The sequence below is a fragment of the Mesoplodon mirus genome, assembly GCF_964341445.2.
Source record: "Mesoplodon mirus genome assembly, chromosome: 3".
NCBI lineage: Eukaryota > Metazoa > Chordata > Mammalia > Artiodactyla > Ziphiidae > Mesoplodon > Mesoplodon mirus.
The window spans coordinates 7,452,057-7,463,382 of record NC_138978.1 but is presented as its reverse complement, the minus strand read 5'-3'; the positions used below and the strand labels follow the sequence as shown (position 1 = coordinate 7,463,382).

The 11,326-nt window shown below is 44.8% G+C and overlaps 1 protein-coding gene across 2 annotated transcripts in view; it reads left to right on the top strand.

Annotated features, from left to right (window-relative positions):
• Positions 1–633: 633 nt before the first annotated feature.
• The window catches only part of CLSTN1 (calsyntenin 1), a 78,395-nt gene continuing 67,702 nt past the window's right edge, over positions 634–11,326 (top strand). For both annotated transcript variants that reach the window (XM_082613017.1, XM_082613016.1), the window contains exon 1: positions 634–959. In XM_082613017.1, coding sequence (XP_082469143.1) covers positions 869–959 — 91 coding nt within the window. In that variant the 5' untranslated portion in view covers positions 634–868. The remainder of the gene's footprint in view (positions 960–11,326) is intronic.

Genomic DNA, 11,326 nt, shown 5'->3' with positions numbered 1-11,326 from the left:
AGGACGGACTTGGGACAAGCAAGCTCCCTCCCAGCGCTGGAACCACTGCAGCACGTGCTGCGCAGCCCTTGATTGTTTACAAAGCGCGTTTCGCTGACCTCGTCTCCTTGAATACCTTTCACGACCCCGCAAGCTCCCTCTCAGCACTGCCACTAGGCAGAAGAGGGCACCGAGGTTCTGGGAGGCGACGTGACTTGCTCGAAGTGGCGCAGGGTGTTGGCGCTCAGCGGCCCTGGGCTGCACCCTCCAGCGGGGTCTGCACTCCTTGGGGTGGGGGTTGGGAAGGGGGAGAAAGGGGAGGCACGGGCCCCAGGGTAGCTCTCGCTCGGCTCCGGGGCCTGTGAGCGCGCGTGGGGATGAGGAGTTGATGCTCGCGGTTGCGGCAGCCGACAGCGGGGTGCAGCCCGCGGGGCCTCTCCCAGCCTCTCTCGAGCCCAACCCCCGGCGCGGCCCCGCGGGCGCGCGCTCCAGGCCCCGCCGGCGGGTTCGGAGGCCCGCGCGCCCTGCCCCCACCCCACGCCCCGCGCGCTCCCCGGAGCGCCGCGCGCGCGCCTCGCCGTCGCTCCCCTCCCCGCCCCTCCCGCCGCCACCCCGCCCCCGGCCGGGTACCCTCGCCGGACCCGAGAGAGAGCGCCGCCGCCATCTTAGTTGCTGCCGCTGCCTCCAGCGAAGCGCTTCCTCCGCCGAGGGGAGGGCGCCCGCGGCCCGAGCGCGCGGCCCAGCGTCACGGCGGCGGCGCCTCCTCGGACCCCAGTGCTCGCCGCGGCGCCAAGCAGCCGGCTTCGGGCCACGAGAGCCCCGCTCGGAGCCCCGCGCGCGTCCCTGTCGCTCCCGCCTCGGGCGGGCCGCGGCGCCGGGAGCCGGAGCGATGCTGCGCCGCCCTGCTCCCGCGCTGGCCCCGGCCGCCTGGCTGCTGCTGGCCGGGCTGCTATGCAGCGGCGGGGTCTGGGCCGTGCGAGGTAAGCGTCGGGGCCGGGTAGGGACGCGGGGGCTGAGCGCCGGGAGCCGGGTCGGGACGCGGGGCTCGGGGCCCGGCGCGCGGCTCTGGGTCGGGGCGCTGCAGGCGCCTGGGGGAAGCTGGCCGCCCGCATCGCACCCGCGCCGGGTTGGTGGCTGCACGGATCTGGGGGGACGTGCAGAAGGGCCGAAGCGTCGGTCAGTCTTCCTCGGCAGCGCCCGCAGGCTGGGGAGGCATCCCTGGGGTGAGATACCGGGTACGTGTGTTGTGTGCCGAGATGTGAATCAGGCCGGGGGTGCACGCACGGTTTTTGGTGTGTGCTTATATAAGAGCCCACTTCTCCGCATCCTTTTCCCAGATTCCGATTATCTGCTGCTGCTCTACCGCGGATGCGGCGTCTTCGCCCTTTTCCGCCTCCTTCCAGGGTCTTTTAAGCGTGTTTTCGAACGAGCCGAGGCTGAAACTTCTGGCTCTCCTCCCACCTTTTCACCCAAAGGTGAAATTGTGATGAGGTTTACGACCGTCGTCTCACCCGGTGTCAGAAATCTTCCTCTCCTCCACCCCCGACGCCTTGGTGCAGTTTTTCTGACAGTAATTTAGGTCGTGCAAAAACGAGAAACCCCTCTTTGATTGCTTAGGGCCGAGATTATTTTATGGTTACTTGGCAAAAACATATTACTTAGTGAATCGATTGTTTTGTTGTTGTTTTAACCTTCAACCGCTTAACCTTTTCAGCGTTACACGCTCTCTGATATTGACTGATCTTTGCCAACGAAAAGCTTACGCATTGCAGATATATGCTTCCGAGTGGATCTTGGAATCATAAACATTTTCCTCGGCCTTGGAGCAAAGTAATCTAGGTGTAGTCTATAGAGTACTTGTTCTGATTTTTTAAATCAAAAATTTTGAGAGAGGGAGGGTTGATGGAAGGCCGAATGAAATGGTCATATTTCAATTTAGCAAAGCTTTTAAAATAATTATCATTTTCTCTTTCTGGGCATGACATATCAAGAGAAGTATGGTGCTCACAAATGAAAGGGCAGGAGAGGCAAGTGCATGTTTTGTTGTATGTTCCTTTCTTCACATCCAGGATGATAAACTTGGAATACTTCTTTCATTTATCTCATTTCTAACATTCTTTTGACTCTGTCAAATTCAGGTCTCAGTCACTAAGTATCTAATTGCTCTCAGTTTGATTTTACATCAAGGTAAGTTTGAAATGTTCTTTCCAGATGTGGGATGGAGGTCCCTAAGTCTCATAGATCCAAGAAAAAATGTCAAAGTTTGCTTCTCTTGGGGAAAACCCACACAGCTTAAAAATATGTGCTTGGATTGGGTATTTTGGGAATAGTTCAAGTATATTTAGTTTAGTCAGTGATAATATTTCTTGTTAAAATCCACATTTTCTTAAGTTTGTCCATTCACCTGCATTTGGTGTTCAGTATTGAATTAGCAAATGGGCTAATTAATTAGCCCGTTAGCGTTACTGAAGATTTCAGCTATCACATGTCTTCATTATGGCGGACTAACAGAAATCTTATGTGAAAGACGTGTTGAGGGCTTGAGTCCTTTGTAATTTGCTAACTTTCTCTAAGCTTTTCTTGGTACCTTTATAATGCTTAAGAATCTTAGTCTTCCAAATAAAAACACATTTTAAACATCAGTTATTCTATTGCATTTGTTGTTTTTCTTCCAGCTTGCAGGTTAGAAAAACGTCTCATGAATGTTCCATGAAATGCTAATAAAACGATTTCATTTTGAGATGTTACAAATAAATTTTGTATTTAAATAGGCAGTTTGTGGAGACACTTTCTGTGGGCTAATTGTAAAAGATGATCATTTCAAGTAATACCTGAATTTTTAATCCTGCAAAACAGTGTGACATTAGTAACTGTTGTTCATTCATACTGTAGCTACCTCTAAAAATAATGGGGGAAAGAAACGTATAAACAAGGAGAGATGTGAGGTTTTGTAATATAAATTCCATTGTGACTATTAATTCGTTGTTTATGGAGAACCCTAAATTTCACTTTAATTGTAGCTGTAGTTCTCAAAAAAAATCAAGTAAACCAAAATATTAGGAGAAATTTCCTTGGCATGCCCTGTACCGCCTTCCTTCTCTCCAGTCCGTCAGTGATCGGGAAATAGATAACTGAAATCAAGAAAATAGAAAGCTTCTATGAATATTAAATAAAAATAAATGCAATCTTATAATGCGTTTCAAAGCCAATAAATAACATTCACTGTTACTTTTCTGTTTGCACACAAACTTCTCAGTGAAGCCTCTCCTCACCATCCTGGTTGAAATTTCATCTCTCGGAACCCCTGAATCCTCCCTCCCCTGCTTCACTTTTTCTTTTCTCCGTAGCACTTACCCCATTCTAACACGCTCTGTTATTTACTTATTCTGTTTATTGCCTGTCTCCCCTCACTGGAACCTATGCCCCAAAGTGGAAGGGTATTTTGGTCTGTGTTGTTCACATATGTATCCGCACACAGTAGGCACACAGTGTTTTGTGAATGAATGTATAACTCTGTTCCAGTTTAGGCAGCTTAGTGTTTTTACATCCTGATTTTTACCTGACAGATAAGTGTTAGGTACTGAGAAAAGCATCACAGAGTATAAAGGAGCTTGAATTCTACAACACGGATATAAGACTTCATTAGTAGATAATTTTTCAAGGATTCATTATGTTGATTGCAGCATTGGAGTATTAGATCATAAAAGTCTGTATCAGCCTTTGACGGCTGTAGCTCTGTGGCTACCACTTCGAGTTCATTTTTCAAAAAAACTGTAATTCTCAGCTTTTTGTGAAAGCTTAATTTTTTACCTTGTTTTTCACAAGCAACTTTGAGGAAAAATAATTTTATTGTAGACCTAAATATTACACTTAATTTAACATTTTTATTGCTGAAAGTAAATTTATTTCACGAGACCTATAACTGCTAAAGAAATAATAAAATATTAATAATCCTGAATGTATTTCGATTTAAGAGCTGGGACTCGATTAACTGGAACCCTCAGTTAACTGGAATCCAGCTTTTGGCTGCATACTGCTTTCAGGAAAAAAAACATAAAACCAAACAGTTTCCTAGAAATTCTTTTTTAAAAGGAAGTTGTAGGCATTCATATCATACATTATCTGGGTCAGTACTATTTGATTTTTGAGCCAAAAAAAGCAGTTAATTAAGTTTTAGGTATGAGGAATATGACCAATAAATGAATTTTTTATGAAATATGATAACATTATTTTTGTATTGGAATTAGAAAATGCTATAATTCCATGATACTAGTTTTAGGACTTGGTTAAGCTTACTCAACCAATTCTTAACATATAAAATGAGGAACCTGAGGGATATTAAATATTTAAGACATGAAAGAAAAGGATTGAATTATTTTTGTTACTGCTTTCTAAGATAGGAAAATGTAATATTTTGGATAGAGTTTTTGCTTATAATAGTTGAAACAAAATAGGAGATTTGGTTATTCTGAAAATCATTGAGTCTTATTTCTCACCCCTTCTGATTAACTGAGGTTTTAGATCATTACGTTCTTAAAAATATACTTTGGTCATGATTTGGTAAGAGCAGAGGTACTTAAGAAATTTATCTTTTATGATTGAAATTTAAGATATTGATTTGTGATATTAGATTTTAGTAGAGCTATCTCCAGAATGTAGATTCAAAGTTGGTGGAAATGATTTATGCATTGTCATGTTCTTGCACTGTTTAAAAAACCCCAAACCCTCACAAGTGACATTTTGACACCAGTAGAGGCTATGCAAAGGCCAGAGTTAGGAAGCTTCAGACTATGACAGTCCTGCCCTGCCCGCATGTCAGCGTGATGCAAGGTGCCCGTTTTTCCATAGAGTCACCACCATCTAGGAGTTGGGGCACAGCATCCAGTTGTCCCCTATTTGATAGGTCGTTTCTTCCCTATGTTTTAGAGAGATTTTTGTTCATTTTCTCATTTAGCTGTAGGATGATATTAGATTAAAAACTTCCACAAGATCTGTTGCTAAGGCTTTTTTATTTTTAAAGTTCTAGGCAAAGATTCAATTACTTCAAAGTCATGGAATTTAGAACTTCTTAAAAACCAATAAGATACATAGGAAAGTTAACTTCCTTCTATTCCAGAACCCCAGTGAGAAGTATGCAGTGGCATGGTGGAGGAAGAAGCAGGTGTTTCTTTTTTACCTTTGGTCGGACATGAATTTTTTTTTTTCCTGGAATTTTCCTTTGCAGCAGTTATGTCTGAATTTTGTTTTATTTTTTATTATTTTTGGCTGCGTTGGGTCTTCATTGCTGCGCGTGGTCTTTCTCTAGTTGCAGGGAGGGGGGCTACTCTTCGTTGCAGTGCACGGGCTTCTCATTGCGGTGGCTTCTCTTGTTGCAGAGCACGGGCTCTGGGCATGCGGGCTTCAGTAGTTGTGGCTCGCGGGCTCTAGAGCGCAGGCTCAGTAGTTGTGGCGCACAGGCTTAGTTGCTCTGCAGCATGTGGGATCTTCCTGGACCAGGGCTCGAACCTGTGTCCCCTGCATTGGCAGGTGGTTTCTTAATCACTGTGCCACAGGGAAGCCCACGAATATGTTTTGAACCAGTCTCATTCTCTCGTGACAAGAACTGTTCTATCAAGTCTGCTACTCTTCAAGTCTACCTTGATCTGTACTTTCTAGAACTTACTGTTTTAGGGCAAAAGAAGACTCCTTTCCTGCATCCACTCTTTTTTAATTTGAAAAACAGGTTTATTGAAATATAATTCACATACCATAAAATTCACCCTTTTAAAGTATGCAGTTCGGTGATTTTAGTATATTCACAGAGTTGTGCAACCATCCCCAATATCTAATTGCAGCACATTTTCATCACCCCTGAAAGAAACCCCCTATCCCTTAGCAATCACTCCAAATTCCCCTTTTTCCCATTCCCCCCTGGCAACCATTAATCTACTTTCTATCTCTGTGGATTTGCCTGTTCTGGGCATTTCATATCAGTGGAATCATTATAATATGTGGCCTTTGTGACTAGCTTCTTTCAATTAGCAGGATGTTTTCAGGATTTATCCATGTTGTAGTGGGTATCAGTGCTTCATTCCATCTTATGGCTGAATAATATTTGCTATAGACTGAATGTTTGTGTCCCTCCAGAATTCATATGTTGAAACCTAATCCCCAATTTGATGGTATTTTGAGGTGGGGGCTTTGGGGAGGTGATTAGATCATGAGGGTGGAGCCCTCACGAATGGGATCAGTGCCTCTGTGCAAGAGACCCCAGAGAGCTCCCTTGCCTCTTCTGCCACCGGCGGATACAACGGGAAGATGGCTATGAACCAGGAGATGGACACTCACCAGACACTGCATCTGCTGGCACCTTGATTTTGGGTTTCCCAGCTTCCAGGACTGTGAGAAATAAATTTCTGTTGTTTGTAAGCCAAAACACTATGGTATTTTGTTATAGAGCCCAGGGAGACTAAGACAATGTTCCATACTATGTGGATAGACCACGTTTTATATATCCATTTATCAGTTGGTGGACATTTGGGTTGTTTTCCACTTCGTGGCTACTGTGAATAATGCTGCTGTGAACATGCATGTGCAGTTCTCTTGGACATATATTTGTGTGGACATACATTTTCAGTTCTCTTGGGTGTATAACTGGAGTGGAATTGCTGAGTCTTATAACTCTATGTTTAACATTTTGAGGAGGTACCAAACTGTTTTTCAGAGTAGCTACACCATTCTACATTCACTCTTGACCTCCATAATCACTCCCAGGAGCATCTTTTTAATTAGATACATATTTCACAGTTGTCTAAGTGTTTTCTTATGACAGGTTTAAGCTGCTGATTCTTTTTCCTGCTCTCAGGATAAATTGGCATTTCATCCAACCAACTCCTTCCTTCACCCCTATCTCCCATATCATTTCTACCCAGGACATTAGACTTTGAGTTGAAAGGAGCTTTGAAAGGTCTGTCCTCTGCACTTAAGTAGCCTTCCCTGTAAAAGAGACGTTTCTTCACACGTCCCTGACAATTGATCATTCAGCCTGGGCACTTGCTAGCTCACAAAGAAACCGTTTTCTTCAAAACATTGTTTGGGACTTCAGTCAGCTTTCCTTAGGACTAAATCTTATCAATCCCTGAAACCCTTGCAGGCACCCAGCCATGCAGCTCTTTGTTTTTGTCACCTCTCACTTGAAGAAAGGCTGAGAGCATCTGTGGCCAAGCATCCATCCCCCAGGCCCTGATTTCTGCCTGTGGTCTGAGGAATGAGCTAGTACAATGCTGCAGACCCAGTGATTGGGGGACACCCTAGTCACAGCAGAGTAAATATCTAGGGCTTAACTTTATGAAAGGAATTGTAAGAAACACTAGAATTCTTAAACTATGGCTAGTTTAGAAAGTGACATTTCTTCATTCATTACATTTTTGTTAATACTAATTGGCTAAAAAGTACTTTGTTAAAGTAAATTAGTTTGTCTGGTCCTTTGATTTATTCTTTAAGTAAACTGTTTGTTATTTACCCAATCTTCAATTCATAGTATAAAACACTTAGAAATGTCTTTAGATTGAAAGTGAATTTTAAAACAGTAAAAATGAATGTCATCTTTAATACCTGCTTAAAGTATAGTGAAGACATATCTATTCTGAGCTCTTCCTAAATCTTAAAAGTACTAATACAGTACTTTCATTTTAAGGACCACCAAGAAAAAAAAATTGAAGGTCATAAACTCAAATTGTAGATAGTGTAAAACTTGAGTGATTTGTATGAGGTTGTCTGATAAGTGGCTTTTAAAGAGCAAAATTTATTCCATCTGAAATGCAGAATCCAGTCACATTTAATTTTGTGTATCTCAGACGTAGTTAATGATGAATATTGATAGGACCAGCTGCATAGTCAAAGTGTGGGGCTCCTTTGTTCAGAAATTATTAGGAATTTCAAGATGGCAGCAGAGCATTAAACCAAGCATGGGGCCCGGCACGCCCAGGAAGCTGGTCCTGAGTATTGATAGACTAATAGGATGTGGGCCTGACCCTGAGATTTTAGCCAGAGCCCTTGGTCCTCTGGGCACCTCTCAGATGAAGCAGCTGAGGCCCAGCCCTCCTCAGCGGCCCCTCCCCACTGATGCCGCCCCCCCCCCCCCCCCCCCCCCGCCGCCACTGGAAGACTTATTCACTGGTGGCCTCGGGGTGGAGCCTGCACACTCTGCTCTGTCCCCCAGCACCTGGCGGAGGACAGAGCATACTCAGTTCACAATAGACAATGCGAGCACATGGGAGGTAGAGGCTAATTGAGGAACAGGGTAGCTTTTGATTTGGGGGATTAAAGCCTTTCCGTCAAGCAGATTATATTTACCTTTAAAAAGCCTTGACTAATTCATGCCAGTTTCCTATTACTCATGGAATTAGTAACAAGGATAACAGAAATAATTAAAATTCTTGGGTAATCCCTAATCTTGCTTTTTGCCGTGCGTTTGACATGTTTATCAGAGTAGCTAGTAAGTAGCAAAATGCACTGGCTTGAACTTAATTTTCTCCCCAGGCCGCTCTCACTCTGGGCCACGGTCATGAAGAACGGTGGGAGGGCTGAAAGGTAGGCAGCAGCCATTCTCAGCCTTTGAGCACCTCATCTGCTAGTGCTGTGCTAATGGTAGGGTCCCTTGATAATCCCCCAGCCTGAATTATAAAGCCCCAAGTTGGCAACATTTCTGATCTTGCTTCTGAGTTGTTTGTAAATATCCATTCATATCTGCACATGATTCCTGAATACGGCACTTTGATTTGGCAGGGGTTTTAAAAAGTCCATGCCCAAGTGTACGAAGCCTTCTCTTGCTTAATTAAGGGAAGCAACTTGTATCTTAGAAACATTCAAAGCCTAGAATGGAAAACGAATTAAATGCTTCTTTTATATGAAATCTGACATTTAAAAACCTTTTCTAATCGGAGGAAGATGTACCAGTGGGATAATTTAATAACATAGCCTCTCCCCCAGTTGTGACTTCAATTAATAATAACTGCAACATTAATACTTGTTTGATGAAATGTTTTAGAAAGGTCATAAGTGCCGGTAATTAATATATATTTGCTTATTCAGTTAATAAAGTTTACTCACCCTATTTTTTTCTAGAATTAGTCCTTTCTGAGCATTGAAAGGTTTGATATATTTATCACTACTTTTAAAAAGTAGTGCATAAGGCAAGTGTGTCTTCACTGCATTTTTTTCTTTTCTTTTAAAACGGTGTATGCTTCTGTGGTTTTCAGTGCTGATGGGCAGAGTGAACCAGGGGCAACGAGAAAGCAAACATGGGCCACTCAGGCCAGGCTTCGGTTGTTTAAGCCTGAAGGGAGAAGGCTAAAAGGGTTTCCTGAAGTTTCTGTTTCATCTAGAAACTCATCTCAGGGGTATAGGAGAGCCCATGGGGATTTGGAGCAGAAGCTTTGCCTTGGAATAGAGCAGTCCTGACTGTACCTGCTTATCTTTTGGAAACCCAAGTACAGACAGGTGAACTGAGGCAGGCTGGTGCAGTGGGCGGTGGTGGAACCCTGGCACCTGAGGAAACCCCCAGTGGTGGCTGACAAAAGTCAGTCCGTGTTTAGTCCTGGTCGGATTGAAATCTTGTCTCCTGAAACGCTCAGGCACGTTTTATTTCTCTGAGCTCAGGTTGCCTGAGTCAGGGGAACTCAGCCCAGGTGAGACCACCCCAGCTCTGTGCTGTCTTCTAGTGCCTGTTCTTCAGCTGCCTTAACCTGGCTTTGTCTTGATGTGTTGTTTCCTGGGACCCATTTCTGATTCCCAGATGACCTGAAAAGGCAATTCATATCACTCTGTTAGGAATTCAGATTGGAACTCAAGTTATATTTTCCCCTGGAAACATTGTTACAAACTGCTTAAAGCTCCAGAAGTGATGGTCAGAAACCAGTTTACCCATTACGAGTTGAAAATCAGGCAAATATGCAGTAAAATACAGCCCACACACAGCCTTATAATATTAATCATTGTATAAACCAACGAAATGCTGGCTCCCGTTGTGTGGTAAGTAGGTCTTGGGGTAGTAGAGCAGCTTCAGAGAATGTGTGAGGCGTGTTGGCTTAGGCCTGGAATGGAGAGGAGCCTCCAGGAAGAGAAAGGTCGAGGGGACTAGGAGCCCGATGATCTGCGTGATCCAGCCTGTGCGAGGAGACCGAGGGAGTGAGGCCTGTTCACTGCGACCCCAACAAAGAAAGAGAGGCAGCGGAAGAGAGGAGACCCGGGCCAGCAAGCCCCCTGGTGCCCAGGTGACAGCACTGCCTGGGGTGGCCGGGGCGGAAGAGAGGTAGGGGTGTAGCAGGCCCTCAGCAGGCGGAGTGTCAGCCACGCCAGGAGCTGCCTGTATGTGCAGGTCGCCCCTTCAAGAGAATACTCACTGATGTGCATCGTTTAAACGAACGACTTATGGTCCGATGTACTGAATGTTTTTCATCAAAGAAAATTTTACTTAAGAATTGCTATTTAAGGGCTTCCCTGTTGGCGCAGTGGTTGAGAGTCCGCCTGCCGATGCAGGGGACACTGGTTCGTGCCCCGGTCCGGGAAGATCCCACATGCCGCGGAGCAACGAAGCCCCTGCGCCACAACTACTGAGCCTGTGCTCTAGAGCCTGCGAGCCACAACTACTGAGCCCGCCTGCTACGACTACTGAAGCCCGCGTGCCTAGAGCCTGTGCTCTGCAACAAGAGAAGCCACTGCAGTGAGCAGCCAGTGCACCGCAACAAAGAGTAGCCCCCACTCGCTGCAACTAGAGAAAGCTTGCACGCAGCCGTGAAGACCCAATGCAGCCATAAATGAATGAATGAATGAATGAATGAGTGGAATTGTAATGGTTGGGTTCCTTTGAAAAAAAAAAAAAAAAAACTTTCCTTGGGGGACTTCCCTGGTGGTCCAGTGGTTAAGACTCCACACTCCCAGTGCAGGGGGCCCATGGTTCGATCCCTGGTCAGGGAACTAGATCCCACATGCATGCTGCAGCTAAGACCCAGTGCAGCCAAATACATAAGTATTTTTAAAAAGTAAATAAAACCTTTCCTTGGGACTTCCCTGGCGTTCCAGTGGTTAGGACTCCGTGCTTCCACTGCAGGGGGTACAGGTTCAATCCCTGATTGGGGAATTAAGATCCCGCGTGCTATGCAGTGTGGCCAAAAAAAAAAAATAATAATAAAACCTTTCCTTGAATTTTTCAAGTCCCTGAATCTATATGAATTAAATTTATACCTTTGTAGAATTATTTTACTAAAGCAAATGTAAAAAAATGTATTTGACATAACCCCCCAAATTCTCAAGTGGATTTGTAGGTGTCATTTACTAGAGGTCATCCTTTCTAAATAATGGTGACATG